The sequence below is a fragment of the Sapajus apella genome, unplaced genomic scaffold (assembly GCF_009761245.1).
Source record: "Sapajus apella isolate SASKATOON/1434 unplaced genomic scaffold, GSC_monkey_1.0 scaffold9, whole genome shotgun sequence".
Classification (NCBI taxonomy): Eukaryota; Metazoa; Chordata; class Mammalia; order Primates; family Cebidae; genus Sapajus; species Sapajus apella.
Genome location: NW_022436949.1, coordinates 37,657,541 through 37,673,606, shown reverse-complemented (window position 1 = coordinate 37,673,606; position 16,066 = coordinate 37,657,541). Strand labels below are relative to the sequence as shown.

Below are 16,066 nucleotides of genomic sequence, written 5' to 3'. Positions count from 1 at the left end.
ATCAAGGATTATGCTGCCAAATAGCCACCAAAATGGCAGATGAATTGATCCAAATTAGCTACATTGAAAAAATATATTTAAAAATATATTTTTGGTTTCTTATTTTAATTTTTTCCTAATGCAAAAAAGTATACTGCTGCAGACTGAATGCTTATGTCTCCCCAATAATCATATGTTGAAGTCCTAATCCCAAAATTGATGGACTTAAAGGTGAGGACTTGGGGAAGTAACTAGGGTTAGATTAGGTCATGAGAGTTGGTTCCTCATGATGGGATTAATGTCCTTATAAAAAGAGGAAGAAATGAGACATGAATCTATTGTGCCCATGTTAGGATACAGCAAGAAGGGAGACTTCTGCAAACCAGGAAGAAGGCCCTCACTACTCACCACACACTAAATATGACAGCACCTTGTTCTTGGAGTCTCCTACCTCCAACACTGTGAGAAATAAATATTTGTTGTTTTAAGTCACCCAGTGAATGACATTTTGTTATCACAGGCCAAGTAGACTAAGGCATGCATATATTGGAAAGAACTGAAAAGTACAATTTAGAAATTATAGCTTCAAAAAAGCTCTTACCCTCAGTAGATAAAAATGATTAAAATTACCTGGTAAGTACTTCAGTGTTTATTTTATGCACAAATATATACATGCTTATTATATAAAGGGGATCATATTATACCTATATTTTCAATGTAAGTACTGTCTTTTAATTTACATTTATCATTACAAAATGATAGAATGTTAATAACATTTCTCTGTCACTTATTTAAGCCCTCTTCTGTTGTTGAAAAATTGCATACCTGTGTTTTTCATAATTTTACATAAATATACATGTTTATAAATATTTATTCACAGCTGATTTTTTTTTCCCTTACAATTTCTTGAAACAGAATTGCTGAATGAGATGATGCCAGTATGTGTAAACCATTAGACACACAGGCAAACTGTCTCACAAAAATGTCTTGCCTCTTTACATCCCAATCAGCAGTGTTGGAGAACATATTTCTCCCCCTTCTTTCTTTAGCACTGAGTATATTCTTTAAATGTTGACATCAAAATCAAGTGGTGTTTATCCTAGGAATACAAAGTTGGTTTATCCATATACCAATCAATGTATTTCATCATATTAACAAATTTTAAAAACATATGATCACCTCAGATGCAGGGAAAGCATTTGACAAAATCACACATCTATTTACAATAAAAACTCTAAGCAAATGAAGAATCTTATAAAAGGTTCATATGAGACTATATACATGGCATTGAAACTAGAGATTAAAAACAGAATGATTTCCCCTTAAAAGTCAGACAAAAATGTCAATTCTAACCACTTCTATTCAACATGTACATGATGTTTTAAAGAGGTCAAAAGAACAAGAAAAATTAATAAATGGCATTCAGAGTAGACAGCAAATGCAAAACTGTATTTATAGAAAACATGATTGTCTACATAGAAAATCCTATAGAATCTAAAAAGGAGACATTAAAACTAATTAGAAATTTTCGCATTTTTTGTGGGATCAATATAAACACATTAGTCATATTTCTATATACTAGTAATGAACAATTGGAAATTAAAAGTAATTGTACTATTTGCAGTAGCCTCAAAAAAAAAAAAAAAAGAGAGAAACACTTATGTATAAATGTAACAAAAGACGTGCCAGACTTGTGTACTGAAAACTTCAAAACATTGTTAAGACAGAATGATGAAGAACTCAAATAATTGGAGAAACATTTATGGATTGAAAGACATGTTCCTCACCTCTGTTCACAGTTTCTAAAATGTCTCTGATTTAATATGTCTCATAGTTTCTAATACGCCTCTACTTTAAAGTTCTTTCTAAAAATGATATTCACAATGCAGACTACAACTTGTCCATCTGGGAAGACATTATCTAAATACATTTTATTATTATAAATTCTTTTTTGGGACATTTATACTAACCCTCCTTCATTGGTAAGAAATAATATTTGAGAAAAATGTGAGAAAACTGGCATTTGATTTGACCACATTAATCACTGATATACTCAAATGCTAATTATTGACTTTAGCAGAACTTTTAACACAAATACTTTAATGATTTTCTGAAGGGGAAAATGTTGGTTATATACTTTCTGATAAAAATAGCTGGGTGTGGGGGTAACGCCCATAATCCCAGCACTTTGGGAGGCTGTAGCATGTAGAGTACTTGAGGTCAGGAGTTTCAGACCAGCCTGGCCAACATGGTGAAACTTCACCTCTACTAAAAAGTAAAATAAAATAAAATAAAATACAAAATACAAAAATTGGTGGGTATGGTGGTGCATGCCTAACTCACTTGAACTTAGGAGAAGGAGGTTGCCGTGAGCTGAGATTGTACCACTGCATTCCAGCCTGAGTGACAGAATGAGACTCCGTCTTAAAATTAATTAATTAATTAATTACAAATGAGAACTTTTTTTTTTTTTTTAATTTAGGTAGAACTATCTTTTGTCAGTATCTGGACATGTGGATATCTTCATTGGACTCAGTGGTGACAAAAGTTTTACTTCACCAATTGCATATAATTTCATTTAATCTTTACATTGTGTCTTCAAATTATATTATATTTATAATTCAAGTTTATTTTTTAAAATCAATGTCACAAACAGAATAAATGTTAGGAAAATAACTTCCATTGTTCTTAATGAAGGAAACATAATACATATTACCTTTTTCTTATTTTATCTGTGTGATGCTTTCCTTACGAAAGTCATCTGTCTTGGAAATCAAAAGAATTCATTTTAACCCATAACCCTGAAACTTAATAGGAACTGGCGTGGATTCTTTTACTTATCTGTGCTGCAGTTTTCTTACATATAAAATGAGGAAAATACACCTATTTCATAAGGTTGATAGAAGGAAAATACTGAACTAATTTTAGGCTAAAAGTTTCATAAATTAAATACACAATATTAATACGTACTGATCTGGTTTGGCTGTTTCCCCACCTAAATCTCATCTGGAATTGTAATCCCCATCAGTCAAGGGAGGGAACTGGTGGGGGGTGATTGGATCATGGGGGCAGTTTCTCCCATGCTGCTTTTCTCATAATAGTGAGTGAGTTCTCATGCGATCTGATGGTTTTATAAGTGGCCATCTCCCCTGCTCTTCTCTCTCTTTCCTGATGCCATGTGAAAAAGGTCCTTGCTTCCCTTTCACCTCCCACCATGATTGAACGTTTCCTGAGGCCTCCCCAGCCAAGCAAAATTGTGAGTCAATGAAACCCCTTTCCTTTATAAATGGCCCAGTTTCCAGTATTTCTGTATAGCAGTGTGAAAATGGATGAATATACCTACTATTCACTTCTGAATGAGAAAACATAGTCAGCCTGGAAAGTAGAGGGTTTCTCTTTTCTGTTACTCATCTGAAGTATATGGCTGCTGCCACTGGATGGCGACCAAAGACACAGAAAGACCAGGAATGCCTGAGAAACAGCCTAAAGAGCTTCAGCATTTCAAAAGGAATTCTAAAGATCAAACTAAAAACAAAATGTATTCGGCAGGTAAAAATATATATACTCACAGTATGTGAATTAAGTGGGAACTGTTTAACTAAAATATATTATCCTTCAACAAGTCATATTTTAATAAGTTTTGAGAAAAAACATCTAAAGTCATGATGGTCTCATTCTTATTCATCAGGACTAGCTCAGAGTATAATAAATATTTAAGTGTTCAGCTTCCAAGGTGTTTCTCTGATGGAACCTTTATTTAAAGAAAGGAGAAGTGAGGAACAGTGGAAGCTTATCGTATATAGTAGATTACTGAAGTGAGGTTGCCAAGATTAAAAGTCGCAAGCTTTGGAAATAGGTAGAATCAATTTTAACCTATAGACTTTAAACGTAACAACGCACTCAAGTAGATTCTTCTAATCATCAGTGCTGCAGTCTTCTCATACATAAAATAAGGAAGATGTGAATATTTCATGGGGTTGGTAAAAGGGACATAATGAACTAATTTAGCCAAAGGTGTCAATTGTTAGGCTTGGCATTTAGAAGACACAAAGCAAATGGTAGCTATTAATTATTCTGTGATAAAAACGGTTACGTTTTGTTTATATTTAATTGGATCAAAAGTGAAATGATCCACATATGATCTCTTACTTATTACATATGTTTGATGCTGTCCTGAAGAATATCTTATAAATAAAAGGTTAAATTTGTTTGTATTGAACTAAGTCAGTACAACATCTTTTCTATAAAATGCGACAACACCTGACCATTCTCAGTACAGCATACGCACGCTCATAAGTATGGCATGTGTTTTGTTAACTTTTTAGACACAGTTCTTTTAAACTGGAAGGCAGTGTTGGACAAGCAAACAGAGATTCAAAATGGCAACAGGATAAGGATACATTCTTATGTGAGGTGGTAGCAGATCGAGCTCAACAACAAACAAAGTCATCCCAATAATGACTATGGAAATGAAACTCTCACTCTGCCTTTATTAAGCACGTGCACAAGCACTTCAGCCTGTAGGCCACAGCAAGCCAGCCGGAGAGAAAAACCACAGAAATTGCCCTCTCCTATTTATCCATCTTCACTTTTCCTTCACTTTCCTTCCTATGCCCTTCTCTTCCAACTTCAAAAACTTGATTCCTGCTTTAAATGTGGGAATAGCAGATTATAGGGGGTGGGGGCTACATGTGAACTAAGAATAAGAAGGCTTATATGTTTCTTTCACCAAGAAAAATATTTATTATGTTTTTCCAACACTCATTCTATTTGTGGCATAGGCTTTGAACAAAGTTGAATTATAAACATAATACATTTGGAGGATAAAATTAAGCAATGAAATTATATGCAAGTGTTCACATAAAAATTTTACTACAAAAAATTTTGTTTGGTTGATGGATTTTCTGTTGTTCAGCCCAAGAGAACTTTACTAGAAACTTCCCTAAATAGCAATTGTGATATTTTAACAAATCTCCACATTATGCGTGGACTTCAAGTTTCCGAACAATCTGTCGGGGAAACAATGGCATATAATTGTTTCTGAAACAGGAAGCTTAAAGCTCATAGAAGGGTGGAGACAAGAGAAATTAAAAGAAAGCAGGAAAGGAAGGGAGAGTGAGGAAGGAGGAAGGGGATACATTTTTTAAAAATATAATAAAAATTTAAAAATGGAAGAACATACAAGATAATGAATATAAGAAGGATCTGGGACAAATTTCTGAGAAATGTAAGGTAGGTGCTCTATGAGAAATAATTAAGAACATTCCTGACAAAGGAAAGAGAAAGCTCAAAGTCATGGGGCTGGAAGGTAAACGATATATATGAGGAATTATAAAGGCACTCACTGCATAACAAAGTTTTGATCAACAATGAACTGCTTATAGACAGTGGTCCCATAAGTTTACAATGGAGCTGAAAAATTCCTATAGCCTAGTGACACTGGAGCCTTTATAACATCATAGTGCAATGCTACTCACGTGTTTGGTGTTTGTCGTGAGGCTGGTTTTATAAACAAACCTACTGTGCTGCCAGACATATAGAAATATAACACATTCAATGATATAAGGTATACGATACTGACAATGAACAACTATGTTACTGGTTTATGTATTTACGAAACTGTATATTTAACCTTTATTTTAGAGTGTACCCTTTCTACTTATTTATTTTTACGTTAACTATAAAACTACCTCAGGCAGGTCCTTAAGGAAATATTCCAGAAGAAGACATTGTTGTCATAGATGACAGCATCCTGTGTGTTACTGTCCCTGCAGACCCTCCCATGGGACAGGATGTGATATCGGAAGACACTGATATTGATCATTCTGACCCTGTGTAGGCCTAGGCTATTATGTATATTTGTGTTTTTGTTTTTAATTACGATTTTAAAAAGTAAAAAATAGCCAGGCTCAGTGCCTTATGCCTACAATCCCAGCCTTTTGGGAGGTCGAGGTGGGCACATCCCTTGAGCCCATGAGTTTGAGACCAGCCTGGGCCACATGGCAAAACTCTGCTTCTACAAAAAAATATAAACATTATCTGGGTGTGGTGGTGAGTGCCTATTATCCTAGCTACTCATGGGGCTGAGGTGGGAGGATCACCTTAGCTGGGGAGGCAGAGGTTGCAGTGAGCCAAGATTGTGCCACTGAACTCCAGCCTGGGCAACAGCACGAGACCCTGTTTCAAAATAAAAGAAAAAATATATAAAAAAGAAAAATGTTTATAGACTAAGAAAATAGAAGAAATATTTTTGTACAGCCCTACAATGTGTTTGTGTTTTAAGCTAAGTGTCATTTCAAAAATCAAAAACTTTTAAAAAATGTAAAATTGTGTAAAGTAAGAAAGTGATAGTGAGCTAAGTTTAATTATTGAGGGAAGAATTTATTGTTATAAATTTAGTGTAGCCTAAGTATAGAGTATTTAAAACATCTACAGTAATGTCCAGTAATGTTCTAGACCTTCACATTCACTCGACATCGACTCTCTGACTCACCCAGAGCAACTTCCAATTCTGCAGGCTCCATGCTATACAGGTATACTAGTTTTTAGCTTTTATGTCTTATTTTTACTGTGCCTCTTCTATGTCTAAATACACAAATACTCGACACTGTGTTACAATTCCCCACACCATTCAATGCTGTCACATGGTGCACAGATCCATAGGCTAGAAGCAATAGGCTTAGCCTAGGAGCACATCGTCTAGGGCTGGGGTAGGCTATATCATCTAGACTTGCACAGGTACGCTGCGTGATATTCTACAATGACAAAAATCACCTTACAATGCACTTCTTAGAATTATCTTCATTGTTTAGTGGTGCAAGGCTGTAATTATTTATGTGATGATTGACAATAAAGTATACACAACAAATGAAAATGAACAAGGGTCAAGGGTGGAAACACACGTAGGTAGATGCTAGATCTTGGAGGGCACTGGAAGTCAAGCACAGAAGCTTGAAGTTGATCTGGAAGGCCACAGGGAGGCACTTGAGAATTTAAAGCAGAGTGATTTAATGACTGTATGGATATTTATAGAAACCACTGTATAAGTTATGCCAGGATGGAACAGAGAACTAAATGGGTGACAAGGTGCCCAGAGACAGATGAGAGTCCAGTCTCATACAGAAGGAATGGAGATAGAAGGAGGAGAAAAGCCCTGGAAATTATCTGTTGCGGCACAAAACTTCCAACCATTCAATCTGAGAGTGAAGAAGATGGAGAACGACTCTAGAATCTTTGGTTTGAATATTCAGTTTCACTTTTGCTTGTATATTTCCTTCAACTGGCTACTCAGCTGATACTTTCATAGTAAAAACACTGCCTGAACTCCTGAAGATTTTGCTCTAGTTTGTCCTGCATGATGTTATACATTGAACAAAGGTCTAAATTTTGGCCACCTGTTTTCTCAGCGCCAAGGCACATTTTCTTCTTTTAAGAATTCTGAAAATCCTCTCTGAAAATGTTGCTTATAGGAGTTTGTGGACTATGGTGGAATTAGGTGTGCATTTGAAAGGATCCTTTTAACTATCCTTAGAATTTGAAGAGCACTTAGATAAGCTTTATGAGGGTGAGCTTCCTGAAGTGCTGCAAGGGGCAGAGATTACCTGCTTTTCTGAGGTGCTCAAGAAAGGGAGTCTATTGCGGTACAGAGACAAACATAGCCTCTGAACTCCCAGCAGTTAAACATATGCCACTGCAAGATGTCACTATGAAGAGGAAGTCATCTGACCATATTCTGAAACTGTTTTGAAGAAAACGGGATTTTAGAAAGTATTTTTAGGTAAGGAAAGCTCAGCTAGGATGTTGAGGAAAAGAAAATAGCAAGAAGTGTAGGTTAAGGGATTAAATTAAAAAAAAGGAGTTTTCAGATTCCTATCTAAGGTCTGAACTTACTCAAAATCAAGTTCCATCTTTACATCAAGGAAATTTTAAAATTTAAAATACAAGAAATTTTGTATAGAGCCTGGAAATTTAAGAAATCTATTAACTTTGCAAGGCCTTCACGGAACATATTCTCATCTATATATTTATGTATTGAGTCGACAGAATTTGTTCTGTAATTGGGCACTGCTATTTTATAATCTTCTGTCATTTCCACATAGTGTGGATTTACATGTTCAGGTGACTTCACATTAAATAGCTCTACCCTACCCATATAAGAAGATGTAGGGGCTAACTACATTTTGATTCAGGTAACACTCTCAAAGCATCATAGCATAACTAAGAACAGAGGCAGATAACTACCTTTTTCCTATAACAAAAATTGGTTCAAAAAAGAGAAAGAAATCAACAAAGAATACAAGAAAAAAGTATATAAGCAACAATTTTCATCTAGGTAACTAATTCCACTTTCATTGAATGCTACATAAGAACAGGGAACATACCTCTTAAATGAAAATGACAAATAATAAACATGTCTGTATTCAATATTATTCAGCAAATGAAGCAATGTTGGTGGGGGAGGAGAAAGAAAGGAAATCCCTCAAAAATGAGAAAGGAAAGGGTTTGATTGTTTATAGGATAATAAATTATTCACAGTCCTTAGGGTTAAAGGTTAGCAGGAAGAGCTTTAAAAGCACTTTTATTAGGCAGTTACACATTATAAGGTTAAAGTAGGTGTATGTTGGCAGGGGCTAAAGGAGCTTTTGAAGGATTATGGAGAGAAATTTAATTATTTTCTGATGGTTGCAGGAGGGTTGGCACTGGATTGAAATTTGAACAGTAAATTAGACTTCAACACTGTCTTATCACTCACGTGAGCCATACCACTGATATTCGAAAAATATTCATACTTACAATGTATACAATGACTGTGCATTTCTTGGATGAAAAAACACTAGTCATTTTCACGTCCATTCATTCAGTTGCTCATCACTGGCACAGATAATTTATTAGGGACTAGCCCTAAAGCATAACAGTGGTAATAATATGAGTGCTGGCACTAGATTTCCAGTTTTTGCTCTGCGAGTTCCTGATGATAGGAGCTTGATTGACTGACATAATGTCTCCAACACTTAGTTTTTTATTTCTGGAAATAGAGACAATAATGACACCTCTTTAATACAGTTGCTATGAGGAGATAATACAAAGTTTTTAGCTGTGCCCAGTCTTCAGTAAGCAGTAATGTTCTCTACCGTAATTAACTAGATATAATCCTAATATTGATGTGTAGGCTGTCTATTCTGACCCTACACAGATATATAAACCAACAAAGCCACAATTAACTTAATTTCTACCTTTATAATCACAGCCTGCAAAACCCAGGTCTCAGGCCTCTAAAGAACCCTGGAAATCGGGTGTTTCTGAGATTCCCTAGAATGTGCCTCAGAAGTGTGCTGCTGCTGAGGGAGGCAGCAAGCCACTGCATCAACAGTGCTGCTGCACCCACAACTGTGGTCTCACCCAGGACCAACATCTTAGCTGTCTCGAGGCCATCATTGATGATCTTCCAGGTGCTGTCATGGATAGATGAATGCTCAGCCATCTAAGAACTTTCTGGTGGTCTCAGGCAACATGTGGAAGTGCGCCTTGTTCCCATATTTCTACTGACCAGACGCAATGGGGGGCTAAGGTGGGAAAGAAATGTTAGCGGCAGACACAAGGATGCACTTGAAATTGGACTCCTTTTTATCCACGACGCTCATGGTGCATGCTCCAGCATATTGATAATTCTGCCCATAAACAGAGTTCTAGCCACCTATGGTGTCAGTTTCACTTAGTCAGATATAGCTGATTCTCACTTAGATGAAACCTGGGACACTCACTCGTGGAGTAATCTAGTAAAAGTGACAGACATCTGAACAACTGATTAAAGGATGCCTTAGATAAATGCTATTACTAGGGCATACACCAAGCATAAGGGAAGCTGGAGACAGAAATGATTAGTTCAAGTCTTATAAAGAGATAACATTTACTTTTGAGTTTTTTTTTTTTTTTTTTTTTGAGACGGAGTTTCTCTCTTGTTGCCCAGGCTGGAGTGCAGTGGCGCGATCTCGGCTCACCGCAACCTCCGCCTCCTGGGTTCAGGCAATTCTCCTGCCTCAGCCTCCTGAGTAGCTGGGATTACAGGCATGCGCCACCATGCCCAGCTGATTTTTTGTATTTTTAGTAGAGACGGGGTTTCACTTTGTTGACCAGGATGGTCTCGATCTCTTGACCTCGTGATCCACCCGCCTGGGCCTTCCATAGCGCTGGGATTACAGGCGTGAGCCACCGCGCCCGGCCTACTTTTGATTTTGAAAGATTAGGAAGAGACAACTCCAACTGAAATGCCTGCCCCAAACCACAGAGACACGAAAGGGCATTTTGTATGCCTGGATGTGTATCCATGTGTCAGAAAGTAGAAAAAAGAGAAATCTAGAAGTGCAGAGAAAATGCATACGGTGAAGGGATTTGTACACAAGGAATTGCACTGTTGATTTTCTAAATAACAATCACCCATGCGGGGAATTCATTTTCAAGGGAGGTAGCAGGTGGAAAGGTAAATAAAAATCCAGAGGGGGGAAAATGAGGCCCAAGTGTAGTAGAAATGGTGAAATGAAGACACCAGCCCAAGAAAGAGAGAAATAATACAACTGCAATTATTGCAAATATCACATATATTATGTAAACTGAAACCCAGGTAAGAGTCTGGATTTTTCATAACTTTTTGTCATTAAACATACGTAGATATAACTTTGCTTGAAACATTTTTAAATGTCTTCCACTCATCTCTCATGACTCCTTTGCTCCCACCTCCTGACAACCTTTAAACCTGTCCCATCCTCATATCATTCTGTTTTTTGTTGCTTTTTTTTTTTTTTTTTTTTGAGATGGAATCTTGCTCTGTCACCAGGCTGGAGTGCAGTGGCGCAGTCTTGGCTCACAATCTCTGCCTCCTGGGTTCAAGAGATTCTGCTGCCTCAGCCCCCCGAGTAATTGGGACCACAGGCACGTGTCACCACTCCTGGCTAATTTTTTTGTATTTTTAGTAGAGATGGGGTTTCACCATGTTGGCCAAGATGGTCTCAGTCTCTTGATCTCGTGATCCGCCTGCCTTGGCCTCCCAAAGTGCTGGGATTACAGGCATGAGCCACCGCGCCCGGCCTATCACTCTGTTCTTTAACCAGACCTCCTTTGTCCCCTATGTGCTGCTGTTTTCTCTGTATGGGATACTCTCTCTTCTCTTACCTGTTTCACCTAGCTAGCTCTTACTTATCCAGCATGTCCCTGAAAAATCACGCTGTTAAATTAGTTTCCCTAGAAGTAGCTGCTTGGTCAAGAGCTTCATTGGGGGTAGTGCTCTCAGTAAAGAGGAGTGAGGAAGCCAGGATAAAGCAGGAGACAAAAGCTATGCAAAAAGGCGGTCTGGGCTGAAGTCTAGCTTCCTCTGATCCCATCAGGATCCTCTGATCCCACCAGGAAGTAATGAAACACAAATAGCACAGAGTTGGTTTCACCTTCAGGCGAGTAGGCACATCTCCTGAACCTCAGTCATTGCCTGATGACTGGTGTGTACGAAGGGTGTCTGAGGAGCAGAGCATGGACTTTGGGCCAGGCGGCAATTCTGTGAAGAAGGTACTGGCAGTGAGATGCTGTCACCAACACTTCCAGCAGTAGGGGGATGGGTGTGCTGCAGGTCAAGGGGAGAATGGAGATGGGAATATCCACTGTAAGTCCTTACTGCCTGATTTCTGGCTGCTTCTCCGATATACTCCTGTAGCTCCCTGCTCTGCATCAACCCATCTTTCACAGGCTGTCGCAGGTGCTATGATCTCCAAGGCGGCGGAAATCACTGCTATGTATTTTTAATGCGGTAGCTCAGAGCCTCACACAGGGTCAGCACCCAATAAAGATCCGTTGATGATCAACAGAGAAGGCTAAAATCACATAGAAATTCTTCAGTAGGGAATTTCTTCTGAAGCAGCGTACACTCTTCAAGATGTCAAGTTATTTGTACTCATTTGTATGCAGTTAGAAATCATCTGCTTCATCTCGATGGACAAGAGACAGAGTCTTGACATTCACATTCTTTCAGTAAGAACCCTCTGAACAGGTGCGATTTCTCTCTATACTCTACCACCTGTAAATTGCTCTTCAGTTTATTTTGAATTAAAATTTCAACATTTGTTTGGTTGCTGAAATCTTCAGGAAGCTGAACACTTTGTTATCCTGGCTGTTACAAAACTTTCAGAGAGAAAAGCAATGCATTTGCAAGTAAAATGAACAGGAAATTGCTAATTAGGAATCCCAAAACAACAATGTGTTTTCCCAGGAATAGCATTAAGAACTTTTTAAGATAAGTAAATAATAAAAATAATAATAAAGTTTGTTGCTAAATAGCTCCCAAAAGACACATATGAGAAAGAATGATAAATTATGTCATTATATAGGCTAATGGATCAGCTTTGTGCATTCGTCTTGAGGCTTTCTGTGTTGACTTGGATGGAGTCCCAAAGAGAAGCTGACTTGCATGTCTGCATGAATAAATTCCTAATTAGCTGCTTAATCCTCAAGCTTTTACATTCTACAAATAGCCTGATCTATTGGTCTGGACTAGGCAAGAATTTTTGGTCAAATAATATTTTTAAATTGTAGAACCAGATCATATTGAAACTATCACATTCAAAACATGGAGAAATCTTTAACCAGAACATCTGCACTAAAAATTGTATATAAAGATTCAACCTTCTGTAGAGATGGTATTTATTTCTAATTTATGTCTTCCAAATTAAATAATCTTATCATTAATAAACCATGAATTTTCCTTCCAGATTGTTTTTCTGGAGATGTTAGACTAAGAACAGATATGACTGATATTTACTTTATGTCTATTTTCAGTTACTCAGCAGTCTATTATTGTCAGTATTTAAAAATCCAAAAATAGCCATTATTGCACAAAACTCTCTACATTATGTACATTTGTATGAATAAGCAATTATTTTTAAATACTGTACTTCCTGAGCAATGTTACAGATCTGAATGTGGCTTAAATAATTAATTTCCATCGGTGATACTAAATATCTAAGGAGGATATGATCAATGCTTTTCTTCCAGAAATATGCAATACTTAAAATTCTGTCTGTGTTAAAGTCTTCATCCATCTAAAATGCAAAATTCATTATGTAGAAGGTACTCTGTACATCAAGATGGAATCCCATTAGATGCCAAATCAGCTCTAAAATAGTCAAACAAGAATCTCACATCATTTCTACAGTAAGAGTAGTCATATCATGAAATCCAAAGTGCCTTGCAATACAAATGTGTTCTCTATTTTTTTTTTAAAGGTGGGGTTTCACCCTGATGGCCAGGCTGCTCTTGAACTCCTGACCTCAGGTGATCCACCCACCTCGGCCTCCCAAACTTCTAGGATTACAGGCAGGAGCCACTGCACCCGGCCTATTTTTTTAATAGTCTAAAATCTTAGAAAAAAATAATTATCCAAAAAAGGAATTGTGATGGCCAAAGGCAGTGGTTTCCAAACCTTTGTGCTCATCAGAATCATCTGGAGAGCTCCTTAAAACAGAATCCAGGACCCTACTCTCAGGGATTTTTATTCACTAGAGGTCTGAGTTGAGGACCTGAGAATTTTGGGATCACATTTTGGAGACTACGGCACTTGAGACTTGGAAAATAAAAGGCTATCTCCAGGGGTCATAAGTTCTTAAAAGTTTTTCCATGTCTCCTTCAGGGAGTGTTGCACTGCATTTCTCCTTAATCTTTATGGAATATAATTGGTATTTCTTTTAAACATCTTCCTTCTTCTCTAATAAATTAGGTGATATTGAAAGAAATACCTATATTCTTGATGAAGTAATTAGATGAAATTAAAAAATTATAAGGGAAGAGTAGAGTTCTTACATGAAAACAAAAAATGGCAAACCAATATGTAAACTTCTCAAAATAAACCCAAATGTATGATTATGTACTGACAATAACATTTCTGAATGTATGGATTTATATAAGAAATTTAGATACAAATTAATGATTTCTAGCCAATTTCCAAGTGTCATCACATGCCTTTTCAATACGTGGGATTAACTTAATTTTTTTAATTGTACCATTCTTATGCTCTCTACGTATTATAGCATCAATGAATTTCTAAGATTATGACACATGTTACATTAAAATACAATAAATCATTCACTGATGAAACTTCTGTGTTCTGATATGGAACTACAGGAACTAAAATAAAATAAATAGGCAAGAAAAATTGTCACCACCAAAGACGAAGTTCTCTTCTTGTCCTTGTCCACCTCCTTATCCAGAGTGTAGTGTGATAATCAAATTAGGTTGGGTTCTACTCACACAGCTGTTCTGTTATTCCTAGTCAGTATTCCCACCGTGTGAACAGTAGGAACACCTGTGTAAGTAGAACCCAACCTAATCTGATTCTTACCATTACACATTACACAGGGTTTTCTGTTATTCCTAGTCAGTCCTCTTCCACTGTTTTATTTTATTTTATTTTATTTTATTTTTTGAGACGGAGTTCCGCTCATGCTACCCAGGCTGGAGTGCAATGGGGCGATCTCGGCTCACCGCAACCTCCGCCCCCTGGGTTGAGGCAATTCTCCTGCCTCAGCCTCCTCAGTAGGTGGGATTACAGGCACGTGCCACCATGCCCAGCTAATTTTTTTGTATTTTTAGTAGAGACGGGGTTTCGCCATGTTGACTAGGATGGTCTCGATCTCTTGACCTCGTGATCCACCCGCCTCGGCCTCCCAAAGTGCTGAGATTACAGGCTTGAGCCACCACGCCTGGCCTCATCCACTGTTTAATCTCCAAACCACTGGTACGATAGTGCAGCAACTACCCATATTTTTTCTGCTTTGTGCGATTCATTTCTCCAATAATTATAAACCTCACATTGAAGAACTATTGAACAAACTTTCATTTGCTCTTATTTTGTTTGACAATTTGTGCTTGTATTTAATGTGAAATGCATGGGACTTTCAATATATTGTTCCTAAGTAAGATATCATCTTTCTGTATTTTGTAAAAATATATGATGATTCTAACATTTTTATGAATCATTATATTTTTAATTTTTTCCTTTCTTAGAAAAGAACTAAAAGCACTTGGTAAAATAATTATAAAAGCACATAGAAATAGAATCAGTCAACTTTTCTTTCTGCACATGTCTTTTAACTCTCTTCTTCTGTAGCATTTTTATATCACTACCTGTAAGGCTACCTCCTTTATAAAAATCAAAATTATATTCTTTTTTAATCTGCTATAACCATTTGATTATTTCCTTACTAATGGATACTTCTGGTGGTTTTACCTTGTGCTAGTATAAAATATGTGCAGTTCATGCTCTTTTGTTCACGTTACTATATCTGAAAATGAAGTTTTAGATCAGAAATAAGTATTCAAAGGTCACATGTATTTGAAATATTGATATATGTTGCCCAGCTGCCCTTCTAAGACACAAGAACAGCTTCCCCTCTTTTGGGATATTGAAATACCTTTTTCTCTACATGCTGGTCAATGCTATGAATTATCAAATTTAATGATCTTTGCAAATATAAGTGAAAAAAGTTATTTCATTTTTAATTTGATTTGTATTTATTTGATGTTTATCGTTGAAGGTGAGAATTTTGTTTCTTTGTTTAAAAGCCACTTACATGTTTCTGAAAACTATCTATTCATGCACTTTGCCAAATTTTCTATTAGATGTTTTAGCATTTTTTAAATTCATTTGACCATCAAATTAATTCATTTAGTGGCTGGCGGGAATCTTTTGTGAGAAAAGTTGTACCTGTTTTATTCTCAGTGTGGTTGTGTTTGTAGTTTCTTAATGCTATGCATTTCTTGGCAAAGAAGATTTATATTTTCCAGATAACACAACCATGAAAGGCTTTCATTCACTGTGAACAATAACTTTTTATTCTTTAGAGGTATGTTTCTGGTTTGGCTCTCTTTTTTATTCTTCCTCTCACGTATACCACACACAAATTGGCAAATTTGAAATAAGATCTTTTTGTTTTCTCTCAAACTTCATATTCACAATTACCCTCCATAAAGCATCCAAATTATGTAAATCTTTGCTTGTGTGAAATAAAAAAGTGTCTCTATACACACACACACACACACACACACACACACA

The 16,066-nt window shown here is 36.7% G+C and overlaps 1 protein-coding gene across 4 annotated transcripts in view; it reads right to left on the bottom strand.

Moving 5' to 3' along the window:
- The window catches only part of GPC5 (glypican 5), a 1,400,523-nt gene that overhangs the window by 1,020,690 nt on the left and 363,767 nt on the right, over positions 1-16,066 (bottom strand). The window contains exon 6 of one of the 4 annotated variants that reach the window (XM_032277280.1): positions 11,003-11,587. The exons of the other annotated variants lie outside the window; for them this stretch is intronic. Within the exon in view, the coding sequence (XP_032133171.1) occupies positions 11,449-11,587 (139 nt within the window). The 3' untranslated portion in view covers positions 11,003-11,448. Of the gene's footprint in view, positions 1-11,002; positions 11,588-16,066 lie in introns of those variants that run through there. 4 annotated transcript variants of the gene reach the window in all.